At 32.6% G+C, this 20,369-nt stretch overlaps 1 protein-coding gene across 10 annotated transcripts in view; it reads right to left on the bottom strand.

The window, feature by feature from the left end:
* The window catches only part of Pcdh15 (protocadherin related 15), an 802,311-nt gene that overhangs the window by 398,835 nt on the left and 383,107 nt on the right, over positions 1 to 20,369 (bottom strand). For all 10 annotated transcript variants that reach the window (XM_033766616.1, XM_033766617.1, XM_033766618.1 and 7 more), the window contains one exon: positions 14,423 to 14,593. In XM_033766616.1, the coding sequence (XP_033622507.1) occupies positions 14,423 to 14,593 (171 nt within the window). The remainder of the gene's footprint in view (positions 1 to 14,422; positions 14,594 to 20,369) is intronic.

Genomic DNA, 20,369 nt, shown 5'->3' with positions numbered 1-20,369 from the left:
AGGGGGGAGAGGGAGAGGGAGAGGGAGAGGGAGAGGGAGAGAGAGAGAGACCAACCAATAAATAACAAATGCTGGTAGGCCTGCAGGACAATGGAACACTTTTCCATTTTTGCTGGGAGTGTAGACTGGTGAAATCTATGTGGAAATCTGTATGCGAATACCTCAGAAAACTAGGATTAGAGTTCCCATTTGACCCAGCGATACCTCTGCTAAGTATCTTCCCAAATGAATTAAAAGAATTATATCACAGCGATATGTGTGCACATGTTTAGAGTGGCACAGTTTGTAATAGCTGAAACTTGGAAAACAGCCCAAATGTCCATCAATGAGTGACCGGATAAAGATGAAGTGTATTTTTTTAATAAAATGGAGTACTACTTAACCATAAATAATGAGAGACTAGAAATATGTATAGTTAAGTGAATGCACATTGAATGAATGCATATTAAAATAAACATGTAAATATTGAATAGTTTCTCTGACGTGAATGTGTAAATGGACATTTAATAAGTGTCCAAGTGTCTTTTATATCACAATAATTTTTTCTCTAAAAAGTGAAGTAATTAAATCTTTCATTCATAGGGGCTTCTGCTACTCAACAGGTATAGGAGCTCAGGACAAGAGCAATCATAATTTGGAGAATTATTGAGGTCACATTATATTGTCATTACTTGGTGGATATCTCAATATTTTTTTCTTCTGAGAAAAATGCACATATATATCTGTGGACTAAAATTTGCAAAACATATACGTTTATGTGCATTTGGAGGATTCCTTAGTTATTGGTTTCATCATTTCTGAGAAAAACAATTCCGTGTTTCCAGCAATTAACACACAAACCAATATTTGCAGCATATTGAGAGTATGTATTCAGTTTTATTCACTTTCGTACTCCACATGTACATATACATAAATTCTTCTGAAGATTAACATATTTGAAAGAGTTAAATATTATTATTTTAGAGAGACAATGATTACAGCTCAAAATGTAGAGTAATACAAATGAAGGTAATTTCATAAATGCACCACAGGTGATACATTTTGCAGTGTATATTTTAGGATAATTTTAGGATCAAATGTGTGTCTTCAGTTTGCTATCTCCTATATTTAAATTTTGTGAGTTACAAAATTTCTTCTAAACACAGAAAATACTTATCACCTAATTATAAATCCAATAAGTTTCTCACATGTGACACTTTATAGAAAAGAAAGCAGACTGAAAACTAGGCATTTTGAGTTGGTAAGTATGTTTAAAATAACTCTTGTACTTACTGCACAACATCATGTTGATAAATGCAAACTCTTTTATAAAACCCTCAAATCATTACAGAGACACTTCCTGGAAGAAACATACTTAAATCATTTACATTACCTTTGTTCCTCTTGTGAGAAAGTGTCATCTTAAGAGGACTATTTTTTAAGGAATAAGCGTTCTTTTATTACATGTCTTCAGAGAACTTGTCAGTCAAGGTTTCAGTGATTTGAGGTTTAGAGGTCTTTGGATGGTTATTACAATTCTTTGGCATTATCAGTATAATGCTTATATTACCTGTAATATTTGCTTTTTGGCTATCTTGACATAGTGGGTTCTTTCAATTTCATTAAGATATAAACAGCTTTCTTTTATATTATATAGTTTTGTTTTGCCTTAAATCGTCAACATTATTACAAACTCACTGCAAGCATGAGGAAGTCTCACTGAAATTACAACAGAGCTATTATAAATGTATTGATCTCTATAGAAACTGAAAACAACTAAAACCTTTGTATTAATCTTTATGATTTTTTTGCTATTGTTTGAAGAAAATGTACTTCAGGAAGACTTGTCACAACACTAAGGACATGATATATTTTTGTGAAACACATATTTGATTTATACGACTGTTCCATCATTGAAAAGACTCAGAAATAATTTTTAGCAGAAGGAAAATTTTGGACAAGGGGACAAACTCAGAAGGTCAAAAATTTGGACAAGGGGACAAACTCAGAAGGTCAAAGAAACAGAATAAAAGTCATACCAGAAGAACACCAGACAGGCGTGAATTAAATCACATGTAACCTGGTGAGCTATATACAGGTACTGAGGTTTCTTCTTACCATAACTGGGAGATACCAGGATATTTTAATGGGAAAGAGTGCCTTGAGCCAATTTATGCTTTTAAAAGAGCATTCTAGTTGTGAAAAATGATCTGTAAGAAATAAAGGTAGACTTTCAATTATCTCATTTGGATCTTATGTGCTATTATAATTTGTTCACACCAGAGAAACTATTTGCTATTTACACATGCGTGACTTATTTATTTCACTTAGGAGTATATCCTCACTATGTATCCATTATCCTATGAATGAATCTAATTTATCATTATTTATAGCTGAGGTATCTCCATATTGATTTCCATAGTGGTTGCACCAGTCTACACTCCCACCAACAATGGAGAAAGGTTCCTTTCTCCCCACAACCCCTCCAACATTTGTTATTGAGTGATTTCTTGATTTCAGCCAATGTGAAATAGGAAGAAAAGGGCTAAAGGTGTAGGGAAAGTGGGAAGGGTAGGAGAAAATGAAAAATGGAAATAAAATGTTTGTAAAGGGGGAGTGAAGAAGGGGGTAAAGGGAGGGTAGTGACAAGGGGAAAAATGAGAACCAAGACCTGTCATGTACAGCTACAAGATCCCAATAATGAGTGTAACTATACTGTATACCTAAAATGTGCCAATAAAATTAATGAGAAAAAAAATACATGGGCTAAGAATTAAAAAATTGTTGTCATTCCTAGGATATAATTACTCAACCAACATGATTCACTCGATTATTTTATACCTACCGGTCAATTATGTTTTAACAATGCTTTTAAAAATGAATTTCTGTACTAACACAGAAGCACACACAAAAATGGCTAAAATATATAAAAACATATACTAGCAAGGAAAAAAAAAAGAAATAAAGGTAGACACAAGGGCTATGTCTTGTGAGATTTCCTCTAAAGGTCTTGAAGATATCATAAATTAACATAATTTGAAATAAATTATATGCTTCACCATTAATTTACTTTCTTTTTCGTGCATCTTTTGGAGACATGTTGATAAATAGAATGTGAGTTAGAGGATGACTAATACAATGCCTAAATATTAGATTTTTTTAGAGCTCTAGCAGTAGAATCATAATATGCTTTCTGAAAAAAAAGCTTCATCAAAAAGTGAACTTCAGTTTTTGGAAAAAAATGCTATACACAAAATAATACTAAAATAAACCTTTATCTTTTTCACTATTATTCTTCACATATTTTCTTGGTGATCTCTGTGGGTTCAAATGAATCTTTTGGTCACATTAAATCTTCAAAATATGGAGAACTACTAAAATATAATGTCCATCATTATATCTCTTAACCAAGAAAAACCAAAAATGGGAAATATATAACATTGCTTTTGCTAGCACAACAATAATCATGTAACAGATAAGATATGTTCATAAAAATACCATTTGACTGATTTAAAAGGTTAGATATATGTGCATTGATAGGATACTCCATATATTCCAAATGAGTAAATATCGGGCATTGCACATATTTGGCATTATTCTAAGATGATTTTGTGATAATATAGCAAAACATGGCAGGGTCCTGTTTGCAGAATGTCTATATCCTAATATGTAGACAGACATTAATCAATTAAAATAAATATGCAAGAAATTTTCACATATCAAAGTAATATGCAGGTAATTAAACTGGGCTGTGAATTATCTAATTCCTGAAGCTAGCTGTAGGTTAAGTGATTATAGAAGTAAGGCTTCTCTGGCGAGGTAACATTTGAGCTAAAATCTAAATAAGTAAAAGAGACAGACACAGAAATATCAAAGGTGATTATTCTAAGAAAAGGACAATGAAGGACATATGCACTTGGGTGAAATAGTGTGGCATGTTAAAAAAAGCAGAAAACGGGCCGGGGAGCAGGGGGAGAGAAGTAAGGGCTGCAATAAGACAACAAGGCCTCATCATTTCTGGTTAATGGGTAGTATTTCATTCTTCTTATACTTTTTCTCAAAATAGTTGATCAACAGAGGTTTTAGCAAAATAAATTAAGGCAAAGTCTTAGAAATCAGAAGTCTCTATTGGTGGAATTAAAAAAAAACTTTACTGGACTGTAATTACGTTATTTTTCTACTATTCTTTGATTATTTCATACATCATAAGACAGGCAGTATTTAACTACTTAAATCATGGTAAAAATTTAATATTTAAATTTTAAAATGTGTTGAGCCATTCAATACCTTTAGTTGATACAAGGATTGTTTTAAACTCAATACATCAGAGATTCAACAGACAGAAAGAAATCTTCCCTAAGATCCCTTATCTCTGTTTTTTCATACAATTCTGACTACGTTTCGTGTATATCTAATGGACAGCTGTAGTAGGACTACAGGAAAGAATTTGTGATGGGTTGATTTCATATTTTCCACTGCTATTCAGGTTTTCAGTTTTCGCCATTCATTTCCTCTCTGTTTTGAGAAATTAGATATATTTCTATGTATGTTTAGAAAGAAGGGCAGAGGAAGAATTTATATTAAGAAACTGCCTTGTATGATTGTGGTATCTAGCAAGCCCAAAATCTTCACTAGCAAATTAAAAATCTGCAAGAGAGACTGGCAGGCTGGAGACCTAAGCAAAAGTGTTATCACAGTAAAGTCTAAAGGTTAACTGCTGGAAGAATGTCCTCTTTTTAGGTATGTCAATCTTTTTTTTTCCCTTTAAAGTCTTCAAATAATTCAGTAAGGTTCACCTAGATTATAAATGTGATTTGCTGTCCTCGAAGTTCACTAATTTAACTGTTAATCTAATTAAAATAAATACTTTCACAGTAACATTTAGCAGTTCTCAACAAAATATCTGGGTACTGTGCTTCAGCCAAGTTAATGCATAAAATTAGCCATCACAGGTTCTATTCCCTCAGATGAAAGAGTAAGCATGTGATTTAAGCTAGATCAATGAGCTGCCCCCACTTCTTTAAATTCACATTCTAGTCCAAGGACAGAAAAGTACACTCCACTCCAACAGTCATATCCAGACCACATGGCCCTGCCCAGACTCTCAAATCATGTACTTGTGGATTCTACTTTTTAGACTTCAGCTCCTACTCTCTTTAAAGTATCAAGGATATATATTTTATGAATACACAGCTAATTTCTCAAACTTCATTCTTATGTAGGCCAAAATCACTTGATTTATGTGAAATAAAAGCAAATAAATAATTAATATTAAAATGTAACAGCCTTAAACAGTCTCCAGATATTTTGAAAAGAGTGCCTCAAGTTAATAATGTTTATCCTGAAGATTAAATTTTGAGGATGGAAGAATTCTGAATTTTGCTGGATATAATTTTAAATGTTTGTGTATAATGTACGATTAGCAGACAACTGTTTTATAATTAAAGTAAGTCATGAAAATCTTTCTATACTCACATGTGGCGAAAATATAGAGTTCCAACTATTACAGAGAGTAGCAGTCCTATTCTTACCTGCAGTAGAAACCTTGAGGCATTTCTGTATGATGCTAGGCTCTGTGGAACAATCTGAAAAACTACTAAAAATTTACTGCTTCTATATTCATTTTAAAAAACACAAAGAAATAAAATGAACAAATGTGCTTTCTTGGCCAACATTTAAAATGTGATTCATTGATACATTTTTGGCTGACAGGACTACTTTGTGGCATTTTGCATAACCTGCTGCCTCTTTTCAAAGTAAGAATATATTGCATAGTTAATTTAGCACAAAAAATTGGCAGTGACAATTCTCTCTTCTTAAAATAACTGGTACTATTTTTCCCAATAAAGGTACTACATTCTAGTACAGAGTCAAAAATATAATGAATTAAGTAGGAATAGCACAATCAGAATAAATTAAGCAGTATCAACAAATCCAGTTCAATTGTTAAAGTTGGAATTTGAATTAAATAGCAGATATTATCCTATTTGAATTAGCTACTTTTTCCTGTGGGTCTCTGAGCAAATATCGATCCTGATAATATTCAAGTGACAGTGATAATAACAATATTATTAAAACCTTAATGTTTGCTAAGAATTAGTTCTGCTACATAAATTCTTTTATAGTACTCATGAATATTACATATAGTTTTTCTCTCATTGAGTTGATTGGTACATTTTAGGTGTACAGTATCATTACATTCATCATTGGGATCTTGTACCTTACATGACAGATCTTGGTTCTCATTTTTCTTCCCCTTGTCCCTGCCCTCTCTTCACCCCTTTCCCCCTGCCTATTTACAAATACTTTATTTCCATTTTTTCATTTTCTCAGTTTTTTTCTTTTCCCTTATTACCTTTCCCCTACCCTTCCTACTTCCCGTACACCTTTAGCCCTTTTCTTCCTATTTCACATTGTTAATTATATCATTAGGATCTTAGGTACCATTAGAGATTTTTGGTATTTACACAAGTGTGACTTACGTATTTCACTTAGAGGCATATATCCTCAATATGTATCCATTTTCCGATGAATGAGTCTAATCTCTCATTCTTTATGGTTTAGTAGTATTCCATTTTATAGAGAAACCACATCTTCTTTATCCAGTCTCCAACTGATGGGCAAATGGGCTGTTTCCAAGTTTTAGCTATTACAAACTGTGCCGCTATAAACATAGGTGTGCATATATCACTGTGATATGATTCTTTTAATTGCCTAGATCATTATCTGTACTTTACAGATCACAAATGTATGTTGAGGTTTAGAGATACCAAGTAATACCTCAATAATAAACAGGAGTTCAACTCAGACTGAGTTTTTACAAACTATCCTATGTCATGATAGAAAAGATCTTTGTAAATTATTTCCAAATAATTGGGTAAGCCACCAGATGATTTTAGAATATGTGAATAACAAAAATTAAAAATAATGTAAAAGTTAAGCGACTTGATACCTTAAACCCTTATGTTTGTGTCATTGAAAACCACAGCTTAAATATTAATATAATACTTTGAACTTTCCTTCCAAAAGAAATACTAGATTTCAATTTTGTTATTCAGCAGAATAGTTACTGCATTCCTTCAAATGATCTTAACAAACTCAATTCTTTTTCTATACTGTTTCTCACAGTTGGTTCCACTGAAAATTGCGAATATCTTCACATTACCAATAAATAGAAATATAAAATATAGAATCTATTCAAACGCAATTTTGACCAATGGTGAAAATAACAAAGGATTTCTTTGCTCTTCTAGAATTTATAAAAGAACAGCACTTTCAGAATTATAACACAATTATAGACTCAAGACAACACTTGCTGAATTTTACTTTTTGGTTTTGTTGTTGTTTGCATTAGCTGTTGAGGTACTGTGTCCCTAGGTCAAATCTGAAGTTTCTTGGATCACTTGTTTCTAGGGGTCTGTGTGTGCAGTTGTTGGTGAAAACAAGCAGCCAACACGTCATTATGTTGAGTCCAGATGTATTATTTACCAGGTGCTCCTTCAGCATATTCTGACAAACAAGCTTATCATTAAGAGGTTGTGGCTAGTTAGGGAGCCATCAATTGATTCTTCATTCATCACTGGCCCCAAAGGAGCTCCACAATAAACAACTTTTAAAAAGTTGGCTTAAAGGCTGAATACAAATTTAATATTTGGAACATTACTGAAAGGAAAAGCAAATATTTTCAATGATGGCCTGGGACAAGGAAGATGAATTGTGACTCTCTATGGCAACTAGGAAAGATGCTTACTCGGTATGGGTCACATGTTGGATCCCTATTTGAAGGTCATCTTTCAAAGTATGGCTAAGCACAATAGCGTTTGCATCATATTCTTTGTAAAAAAAAAACACTCAAAGCATATAAAAATGTATAAACTATGGCTATTTGATATTATACAATTACATTAAATAATAATGTCCACTAGTGTTTATATACTCTTCACATATTTCTACTTATGCTAAATATATTCACTACAGATGAGAGGGCAAGAGTCAGGTTTATTCATATTTATATTTGGTGTTTTGGTATATAATAGGAATTTTAAATATTTTAAATGATGGATTAATTCAATTTAACATTTACTTAACATCTACTCTGTGAAGCCAATAGGTTCCAAGTAATAATATAATGAAAAAGTGAATTTTATCTCAAAGTCTAGTAAAAGGGAACCAAATAAATAGGTACAATACAATGAGAGTTAAATATTCAGTGCACAAAACTGTGACAGAATAAAAAAAAACATTTAATTTTTAGAACCCAGCAATTTAGGTTAACCAAAATCCATTTTGAATAACAAATATAAGCCTAATATATGACACAAAGTAGAAAGTGGGAAGGGTATTTCCCAGAGAAGTTCCGAGTCATATGCAAAGTCATGTGTGCCCATGTAACTTCTTACTTGAGTGATACAAGATAATCCTACAAATACTCAGATATAATACTATTTTGAATGCTCCTAAAAGCTTATATTTGACTATAAGAGAAAACATTAAAACTTTGTATTTTAAACAACAAAGCATCAAAATAATAGTGTATTTCATAAAAAGTTACTGTACTTTTAATGTAAAAGTGGCTAGAGGTACGAAAGCTAGAAGTTCAGAGTTGAGAGAATGTCTTTGAATGACTATTTTGGGATGGCAAATAGAAGTCAAACATATCTGAGTTAACAGTTTCCAGTTAATACACAAAGTGTTTATGGAAAATTACTGAGTTTTGAGATGAGTATCAATGAAGTTTTGTTTCAAATAAAGAATGATACCAAAGGTAACTAGCAGTAGGTAACCTGAGAGTAGATGCATTAGAATATAGTTAAAAGGATAAAATATCTATGGAAAAACTGGTAAAAATATCCAGAAAAAATGTAAGAAATTTACACTTGAAACTCAAGCATGAACTCAAGTTAGAAGATCTATCTACCTAGTCATAGATAATCCCTAGTGAGAAAAAACTGCGCAAGGGAAAAGCCTGGAAACAATCCATAAAATCTATTCCAAAATAAATTCATTAATTTAACTGCAAACCAAGTCCACATGAAAAATATATAAATAAAATCCATCAAAGATTGAAGAGAATAAACCCACCAGCCATCAAAGAAAGGCGAAGATCAGCAGTATTATAAAAGCCATGAGAGGGAGAGTTCTGAGATTATAAGACATTTAATGAGTATGATCCAAGAAGAAATTATAAATGTAGCTCATTGCAAATTATGACCATTCCTCTAATAACTGACAAAGTTTCTCTAAAGGGAGAGAGCACTATAAATAAATCAGAATAACTATCTTTGATGATTATATTAAAACTAGACTCCTTTACTACAAAGACAAGAGTGGGGGTATTTGTGACTACAAATTATTGGTATCTAATTCAAGAGGTTGTAGTTATTTTCCTCGTCACAGGGACAAAATATTCAACACCCACAAGTTGAAGAAGGAGAAATTTGTTTTGGTTCATTCAGTCCACAGACAGCAAGGCAGAGGAGCTTGGCACAGGACAGCTGATCAGGGAATGGAGAATAGGAGAGAGAGCAAAGAGGAACAGAAAAGAAGATAAAATCTTCCAGGCCAGGCCCCCAGCGACCTGCCTCTTCTGAACAGGTCTGATGGGCCTCCTAATATCACAGTTAGCTATAACTCATCAGTGCACTATTTCACCCATGAGTATAGCACCCACACGATCCAATCACCTCCCCAAATGCCCACCTGTGATGTCATAAGGCATTAGAACACTTAGGTATAAACCAAGCCATTAGGCTTTAAACAGAGGCATGGGAAGAGATTTCTATGCTTCCTGGAGGGGATAATGCGGAAGGACCAAAAAGCACATGGTAAACTTATTCAAGAAAGTTATACAGAGGGCTGGGAGTGCAGATCAGTGGCACTGCACCCACCTCGCAAGCATAAGGTCCTAAGTTTGCTCCCCAGAACCAAAAAAGGAAGTTATATAAAGTAAACAGATAGATAAATATGTCAATATGTCACAGTGTTTCTATTTAGGGATATTGATTCTGAAAAAAAATAGCCAATTAACCAAACAAACAATGAAATGTATACTGTCACTGCACTTTTTTTTTTTTTTTTTTTTTGTACCAGGGATTGAATTCAGTTGGCCTCCTTTACTTGCAAGGCAGGCAGCAAAATGAGCCAAATCCCCAGCCCTCTATCACTGTACTTTTTTAACAAAATATGTAAAGATAGACTATGTCTTGCTCAATCCTGGAAAAAAGAAAATTTGGAGTCATGGTATTCTGTGGTCAAAAGTCTACAGATTTTTTTCCCTAATAATAATATCTAAATTTTATGGGCATTATAAGAGTTTTGAGAACTTGAAATTAAATTTACATAATAATATTTTTGGAATGATTTTTTTTCTCATCCTAGTTTCCTAGGCCATTTCATTAGTATAAATTCTGGCATATATTAGGTTCCAGTAGGTATTTATCAAATTAATAATAAATACCTAACAGAGGACTTCCAATTGCATAATATCTTTGGAATAACAGATATATCCATTTATTTGGTCATTATATTATTAATATTAATACCTACAAAGACATTAAATTTTGTTGAATGGTTTTCAGTACTATAAAAATTATGTGTAATTCACATTTATGGAATAAATTTACCACTAAACATATGTTCACTAAAATTTTTATAAAAAGATTTTATTATATCCTCACTCATGAGTTAAGCACTGTAGCAGACTACCTTTTAAATTCATTTTTCAGAGCTGATAAATTCTTCATGGATTATAGTGAGGTTAAGAATACCACTGAGGTAATAGAAAATTTCACATCAACACAGAAGGTGAGCTAGTGTCAAAGCTTTCAAAATTTGTAGAAGTAGTTTGAGGAAAGACTGTTAGTATGCAATTAGAGTCAACATGTCCTGTTCAGCTGACATAAATGTTAGTTTTCTCACTCTAAATAACAAGATGTTACTTATGGAAATATTCTGAAATTTCACCAGAATATACAGAGGAAAATAAGAAAGGAAAAAAATAACAAAGAATGGATGAATATACACAAACACAGCAACTTAAATGTGAAATTCAAAAACAGTATCCAATTTGAGTCACCAGAAGTTTAGAATACATTAAAAATAATGACGTAGGTGAAAGGAGGGAAGAGGTATGGGGAAAAAACAAGAACCAAGATATATCATATAAAGGTACAACAGCCCAATGATAAATTAACTGTATTGTTTGCTTTAAATGTACCAATAGACTTAATAGAAAAAAAAGGCGATGCAGAAAAGTTCATGAAAACTTGATACCAGTATTAGGGCTGATCTTACTTTTCAAAGTCTGTCATAATAAAATTGTGTTTATTGTACATGCTTTTACTATGGGACCTGGATCTTCTTCCAATAGAGAGGTAAAGAAGATTTCTACCCCTTGAGGAGAGTAGAGGCTTGACTACATCAGGGGTGACCCTGGAAAATCCAAAGATACCTCATAACACATTCTGCCTTCTTTAATTAAGAAGTTTCAAATCCATCATCTTGCTGTGAGCAAGGCAAAGTGTCTATGAGATGCTCAGCCTACCCTGGGTGAAGAAGAACATTGACCAATAACCAGATTCAATTTACTCACTTTCTAAATTAACAATTCTCAAAATGGTACTCAGTGATAAATGAAGGCAACCAGTTGATGCTACTTGAAGAAAAGATAAGATGTTCCCTGAACTCCTGCCAAAATCACAGCTATATGGAAAAAATTAAATGATTACAGTTTGAAGCTGCTAAGCTTTGGTAGATTGCTGCAAAGTATTGTCAAAATAAATGCCTAGAATTACAAGTAAACATGCTACATTTTTTCTACATGGTAATAAACATATTCCTCAATGAATGTACATTTGTCATTTTTATTTAAATATATAAAACTAAAATCATCTATGTCATAGAATGTTAAGCAATAACTGAATCTTTTAAAAATGATGATGGGAATAAAGATTGGTCATTCTGAAATTTTAGCAAAAAAATTTAACTCCAAAACATAGTTTGAAAAGCTAACACAAATACACTTGCTTTATTACTACCAAGAATCTCCATGCTGAAGATCCCTTACAGTTCTACTTTAAATGCTATTTCACATATGATTCGATACTTAATGAATGTTTTGACTGTGTGGCACCATTCTTATGTTAGAATATTTAATATATACCATTGGAATGTTTATGCCAAATGAAAATTGAATAACTTTTATCCTTAGACTAGTTTTTCCTTGGTTAATGAAATTTAAATATGAAAATTACAGTATAACAATGGATAGGATGAGTCAAAGTCACATCAATCATTACAAGATCCACTTACAGAGGTAATCTCCAATTTAACTCAGACTCTGGAAATGAATCTAACAGTGTATAAAGTCACTCTTTAAATATAGGGTAAATTATTTACTTTCTTGGGTCTGAAATAAATTTTAGTTTTTGATTTATTTATCCATTTATTAGCTGTGTGATCATGAGAAGTTATATAAACTCTCTTCTTCCCAGAACTCATTTGTAAAATTTGCTTAACAGAATCACTTCTGAAAAAGAATTCTTGCAGACAGGTTTGGTGGCACATGACTGTAATCCCAGTACTACTGAACAATGAGGCAGAAGGATTGTGAGTTGGAGTCCAACCTGTGCAATTTAGAGGCTTAAGAGATAGTTTCAAAATTTAAATTTAAAAAAAAAAGGACTAGGGATCTAGGTTAGTAGTAAGGACCCATGTTCAATCCCTAGTCCTACAAAAAAAAAAAAAATCAGTAACAAAAAATTCTCAGGTATATTCAAACAGTTCATATTGTGTAGAGTTTAACAGTTTCCAGTTCCACAAACACCAGACACTCTCTATAACAGTTAGCCATTACTATAATTTGTATTATACTCCAAATCCCATAAGAATGACAGAAATGCTCAGTAAGTAACCTGAAACAGAAAAGACTACTGAATGATCCTTAATAAAATTAAGTCAGTATAGTCTGACTCTTACATACAGCCTCAGTGTTCCTTTAATTTTCTAAGTGTACCAGTATTGTTAAATAGTAATCAGACTAACTCATCTAATTATTGTGATTATAACAGATTCCTTCTATCAAGGACTTGTAGGTACACTGAGAGCATAATTAAATCAGAAACATTAATTAATATCAAAGATATATGTATTATTATCTATCCCCCTGGAATGAAAGAAAGAAAAGTTTACAGTTAACAGTTTCTCTACTGTTAGCTACTCTAATTCTACAAAATTAAGATCATGACCTGAATTTGGGTAATATATTTCTATTTGTCCAGACGAGTCATAATTATTTGTTCTGAAAAGTTGTCTTCAAAATCACTTCATTTAGACGAAATGCATATTATTATCTTCATTCATCAATGCACACCATTAGATTTTTAATAATGTGTTTTTTTCTCCAGCTTTTTCTGTTTATGCAAATCAATTGAACTATCATTTATGCTACTAGACACAAAGTGATTTTCAGATGAAGATTTGCTATGAATAAAATCTACACATACAGGATTGAACAAGGCTCTTTAAAGTGAATAAAATATTATATAATTATATAAGAATAGGCATTTCTGTCTTATTCTTAAAAATCGCTAAAGGGAGAACATGGAAAACCATCTCTTGCATATTATGAGAACAAAGAATTCACATACCTTCTAATAAAAAGAACTAAATACTTTCCAGAAAAAAAAGTCTAATAACTGAGTCCTAGTAATTTAACTTCTCTGAAACAGAATTTTATATAACCTTTACTTTCACAAGAAAAGTTGCTATTTTTGTCTCAGCAGGATACTTGTTTGCTTTACAATTCTTTATTCTTAACTATGCACATCTACCATTTAGGTTGAACCAAGATGTGAATTCCATACTAACAGAAACTTATAGTTCTTTTAGAATTTTTTAAAATTCAGAATTGAACGCAGAAAATATGTATTCATGATACCTCTTTAAAATGTATCTCTAAATGATGGATATTTGTATTCTGGATTTGTTAGCTCCTAATTCTAAACAGTCAAGCATAATCTTCAATACATTTCTGAGCTATAATTGACTAAAAGCTATTCTATTGACCTGTGTGTTCTCTGATTTTGAAATGCCTTTTTGTATGTGAATTTTGGAAAATGCAAAGTTACTTCTTGGAATTTTTCAGAGTATACAGGCAACTGAACTCTTCTGTGATTTACTGGTATAAATAAAATTAAAACAATCATCATCAAAGGGATTGTTACTCCATGATATACTTCTATTTTGCAAGTGATGCAATTATGCACTATGACAAAATTTTTTCAATAATCTCTGAAAATAGTTTGTGACACCATTTGGTTAACATTTTAATGTTTGTCTAATTAATTTTGTTATTATCAATTCAAATTACTGCAATGTATTTCAACAGGATCAAAAGAGAGTTAAAGAAGTTTAAAAGAAAAGAAAATGATGAGAATATATTTACCGGAGTTCTCAGCTCAGGTATGGCAGCTTGATAGGTGAGTGGACGACAATCACGAGTGTTTGGAACCAGGACACAAGGAAGAAACACTGGGCCCAAGTCGTCTCCATCTAGGATGTCCACTGTGAGGGTGGTAGTGGTGGTTCGCCTTTCATTCAGGTTTTGTGCACGGTCCTATGAGAACAAAAATCAATAACTGAGTAAAGGATAAAAACTGGATACAAAGTAGCCTCTTTTCTTTTCTTTTTGTGTTCCTTTTGTTTAAATGATTGATTAGTAACTTGTTTAGACCAGTAATCTGAGGTGGTAAACCTGGGATGTAAACTGAAATCCACTTATCCTCAAACTTGTTGTCTTGGCTACATGTTTTAATAGGTAAACTTTCATAAGTTAGATCATTTCACACTATTGCAATGAATACCATAATGTTGTAATGGGTTCATTTTCTTACTTGGAAATTTTCTTGAGTCTTTTGAAAGACGTTTTACCTAGAATCTAATTTTTAGTCAAATAATTTATTGGGAAAGCTGATTTGGGAATGAATGGAATCTTTTTGCCTTCAAAGTTAAGAAGGAGGTATATAACTATTAGCATCTGTACCTGTGAATTATGTTAATTTTTCAATAATTTTTATGAAGTGCTATGATTTGAACATAGGGTCTCTTACATGCTAGGCAAATGCTACACCACTGACTTTAAATTTTAAATCCTTGTGTCAGGGATTTGACTCAGTGGTTCTGCTGCTTGCCTCACAAGCACAAGGGCCTGAGTTGGATCCCCAGCACAAAAATAGATAAATAAATAAATAAATAAATATCCCTAGATCTTTATTTATTTATTTATTTTTGAGATGAGATCTTGCTAAATCTCAGGCTGGTCTCAAATTTTCTATCCATCTGCCTCAGCCTTCCAAGCAGCTGGGATTACAGGCATGTGTTGCCACATCCAGGTTTAACACATTTTTTAAAATTTTTGAAATAGTTTTAAATGTATGGAAAAATTGGGGAACTCGTAGAGAGAGTTCCCCTATACTCCAAGGCCAGTTTCCAAGATTTATTTTTAAATCTCGAATCAGCATGGCACGCTACTCACCATCAAAGAGACAAAATTAATACTGATCAAGATGCCCTCATCATTTCTCTCTGTTATACTAAACTTAAGGAGAATTTTCTTCTCCCTCTAGGCCCTTGCTCTTCTCTCCCACTCTGTTTCTCACAGAATCCAGGTGGTCCCACAAAAAGTAGATCCTCCCTCTTCTTAGAACACTTTAGAAACCTAGTAAATGTAAATTCTTCCCTCGTCCTTTGAGATGGAAAGCTTTTAACCCATTATGGTGAAGATTGAAATTACTGAACTTTTACATGAAGAAAAATTCAAGGAATAAGAATTTGAAGAAAAGACAGGTGTGTGGTGTGCACATCAGTCATGCCAGCACTCAAGCAGCTGAGGCAGGAGGATCACCAAGAATTTGAGATCTGCCTGGACTATGTTCAAGGCTAGCCTGAGCTACATAGCCAAATCCTGTCTAAAAAAAAAAAAAAAAAAATTTTGAAGAGAAAACATTTATTATTGTACGTTCTTTATATTCTGTTGTTATGAATATTCCAAAGGTGAGAACACTAGGCATTGAAGAGTTAAAAAGCCTCTATAGCAGAGTGTGGTACAGTACACCTATAATCTTAGTGATTTGTAAGGCTCAGGCCGGAAGATTCCAGGTTCCAGGTTCCAGACCAGCCTAGGTAACTAAACCATCTTTAGGCAACTTATCAAGACCCTGTCTCAAAATTTAGGAAAAAGAAAAAAGCTAGTAACGTAGCTGAATTTGAAGGCTGTGGGTTCAATCACCATGCTATGGGGTGAGGTGAGGCAGACTTGTCAAGTTTCAAAACTCTGGCCTGTTTCTTTTAATAACCATGGTACCATACCTTTAAAATGTAATGGCCGAAGGACCTAATGTTCTTTCTTAGTCTCTGTGGAAAAGTAGAAGCCCAAATTAGAGACTTGCTGCAAGTTTTAAAACTATCTGCTGTCATGAATATGAAAGAAAATTTACTTTTCTTTTGAAAAAAGAAAATAGAGGGTGGAGATTCAGCTCAATGGCACAACACCTGCTTTGCAAGTGCAAGGTCCTAAGTTTGATCCCCGGTACAATAAAAAAGAAAAGGCCAATTAGAAAACACAGATACCGAGATGGTGATCCCTTGCCTCTACCTATCCTCCCCTCCACACACAAAAACTTAACTCAACTCTTTATACCTCTCTAGCCCTCTCTCTGGTTTCTCTTCCCAATTACAAATTCCTATAATGATCTCTATCCATATATCTTTCTCCAGTTCATTTTTGCCTTGACAATACATTGTTAATAACTAAAATCTTTATTTAATTTAGTTTTCCCTGATGTCTATTTAATGCCTGTTTTATGCTCAAATATTTCAACCAAGATACTCCTTTACGTTATTTATTCATAATGTCTCTTTAGGCTCCTTTTGGATGTTATACTTTCTCAGATTCCCCTTCTTTTTGATAATCTTGACAATTTTCAGTATTCATCATATATTTTGCAAAATGTTTTTCAGTGGAGTTTTGTCTAATATTTTCCTCACGACTAAACTGGACTTCTGTGTTTTAAAGAGAAAAACTATAAAAGTAAAGTGACATTTTCATTACACATTAGTGAGGATACTTTTGAGTATTGTTAACATGGCTGAGCATTAATGGTAAGTTTGATCCCAGGGATAAGGTTGTATTTGTCAGGTGCTATCAATGTAAAGTCACTTTCTTTTCTTTTCTTTCTTTGGGATGAAATTCCTATGAATGCATAACTGAAACTCAAAGAATTGAAGTAAATTCAGTAGAACTTCACATCGTTTAGTTTATCTGAAAGAATGTCTGGGCAGAAGAACACAAGGAGGAAACACAGGGCCCAAGTCATCTCCACCAAATACTGAGTTAGGGTGGTGGTAGCAGCTTATAGTTTAAAATGGCAGAATCTGGAAATATTTTTACTTTCACAATATTTAGTTATTATCTTAAAAAATTATTTTTCTCAGGGCCTGGGATTTAGCTAAGTGGTTCCAGCATCTGCCTCACAAGCACAAGGACCCAAATTCGATCCCCAATACCAAACAAAACAAAACAAAACAAAACAAAGCAAAACAAATTATTTTTCTTTCTCTTTAAATTCTGTTCTGCAAAAAAGTAATTATACCTGTATATATAACCACAGTAATATATTCACAAAGTCAAAAGTTGACAAAAGCCCAAAAGTCCATCAATAGGGATGAAGTACTTGTATATACTACCACAGATGTACCTTGAAAGCATCATATTATTATCATATATTTTATGTTTCTGAGACAGATTAGAGCTGGACAGACTGAGCAAGTGGGCATGATCTGTCAATCATGGAAACGAGAACATAGGTCCCAAACCCTGTACCTGGGACCAATCAGAAAACACTATCTTAAACTTATTTGCATTTAGTGTGAACTAAGTGGGATTTTGATATGACAGCCAAGTTCTGAAGTCAGGCAAGGAGTTGGAGGCATAAAAGACCCGTACCATTACCCTCATGGCCATTGCAACCTTTCCCTGTGTCCCACTCTTAACCGTGAAAAGCGTATTTTTTTCCTATCTTTAATAAATGTAAATTCTTGCCACAATTTTGTATGTCTTGTCCACTTGATTTTTTCAGGACATCAATAACGTGGAAAGAATCTCTGAGGGATCCCAAATGCTGGTAACAAGACCATAATGTACCTTTCATTTGAGGGTCCACACTGTATTGTGATTGTATACTTCATGAATTCTGTTTAATAAATTTGTTTGTGTCTCTCACTGATGCATCCCGAAAATCATTCTTTTTTAACAAGAGTTAGTGAAATTAAAACCTATTCCACTGGAGGGAGGGAGGGGTTAAAGGGAGGACAGGGGAATGGGGAAAAATAAGAATCAAGATGGATTAAAGGGATAAATTTCCAATGATGAATACCATTATATTGTCTACCTTCAATGTACCAATAAAAATAATTTAAGAAAAAAAGACACCCAGTCACTGGTATTTTCCTATGGCAGCCAAAATAGATGAATATGACTGCTTGTTTGTATTTTCTTAACCATATCTTGTTATTTTATGCATCATTAATATATTTTTAACATTAAATCTTAGTAACCTGAAAACTATCTTTCTTACAAATTATCACTGAAAATTGTTAGCTTAGCTAAACATAAGGAATTGCGTGTGATACAAAGAATAATCTAAAATAAAAGCTGATTATGGAAGTTTAAAAATGTACAGCTATCTTCAAGTCAGAATCAGGAAAACTACAGTCAGCAAAGTGTGGGATTTGACCTTTCTGGGAACTCTTTCAAGGTCTCACAGGGAGGTTATATTGACCCAATTCCTGAATTTTTAGCATATGTATGCACGGTGTTCAATAATTTGACTCCATGTAATGGCAATACAATGTATAACTATTAGGAATCCTAATGTAATATGAAGATGTCTTGCATATCAAAGGTACATTTTTTAAAATGAATTCTCTACTAAATAGGTTGAAATTTCCATTGGAACTTTATAAGAAAGACGGATTTTTTTAAAGAACAAGATATGGACCTAGTAGAGCTCCCAAAATTATTTTTATAAGCAGATCATATATAACTAATTCATTGTTACAATGCGTTCTCTTTACAAACCATTGCTTTACATAAATTTAAATATTTAAACTGTAGTAATGCTACAATTAAACACTATGAATTTTATGTGGAAAGTGAAAGTTCATATCAACTGAAAGTTTCTTATTGTAAATAGATCAATTGCAAACTATTCTTTTATCAAATGAAACAATTGCTAATATGCATAATTTACTAACTGCTTTGTGATTAATAGCATATTAACCAAAAGTTGGTTGCTCCAGATAGGATTAGGAAAAATGTAGATTAAATAAATAATATGAAATTATATGCAATCTGATATTAAAATGAATCTGGGGCAGCCATGGTTATTTTCTGATTTATTTTTAAGGCAATGTCAGAATCCTTGGAATACACTTCTAGAATTTAAATATTTAATGCTAAAGTAGCTTGTAGTTTACCAAATGGCTAGAAGCACTTAACAGACTCATTGGCAGATACATACATTAAATACTATTTCATTACTTATCATGTATTTGCAGTAGAGAAAGAAAAATAAATGCAACATAATTAGAATTGCAGAGTCTTCTGACCCTAAATCTTTTACCTAAAAACATAGAAGTATTTATCTTGCTTCTGCTAACCAGTGATAGACATGGAATATTGCTGATTGAGATTTTAAATATTAATCCTACTAACTTGATTCTATTATATTTCTGTATTTAAGGAAAGAAAATAGGAGCAACAAAATGGCCTAACGCTGAATCATTTTAGAAGTGGGATCTATTTAAAAGCGTTTTATAAATTTGTTAGAAATGTTTGTGAAATTTTTCTCATTTTTTTATACATACCAGGTGAAGGAATATGATTCTATTTTATATCCCTCTACTACTCTAATATTTGAAAAATTTTGTTTCCTTAAGCCATGAGATACTATCTTCCAGTCTATCCCCATTTTCCAGAAAATACTAACAACACTGGCAGAAATAAAAACAAGCAGCTTTAAGAACCAGGGATGTTGCTCAGGGGCGCTATGCCTGCCTGGCAAGCACAAGGTCTTAGTTTGATCCCCAGTACTGAAAATAAATAAATAAATAAACAAACAAACAAACAAAAGTAGCTTTAAATTAGTACTTACTCCATATGTAAGTAAAAAGCAGAAGTGAGGGAGGTAAGAATAGGGGTAACTTAAAAAAAGTTGTTTTCCATAGGTTGAAATTTAAAAGCAAGTGATTTTTACCTATGTAAAAAAAAATGTAGCTATTTTATAGATATAAAGATATATATATTTATTAAAAAGATATATATATATATATAT

This window comes from Fukomys damarensis, unplaced genomic scaffold (genome assembly GCF_012274545.1).
Source record: "Fukomys damarensis isolate Sample0158 unplaced genomic scaffold, DMR_v1.0_HiC HiC_scaffold_20, whole genome shotgun sequence".
Classification (NCBI taxonomy): Eukaryota; Metazoa; Chordata; class Mammalia; order Rodentia; family Bathyergidae; genus Fukomys; species Fukomys damarensis.
This window is presented reverse-complemented; position numbering and strand designations above follow the sequence as displayed.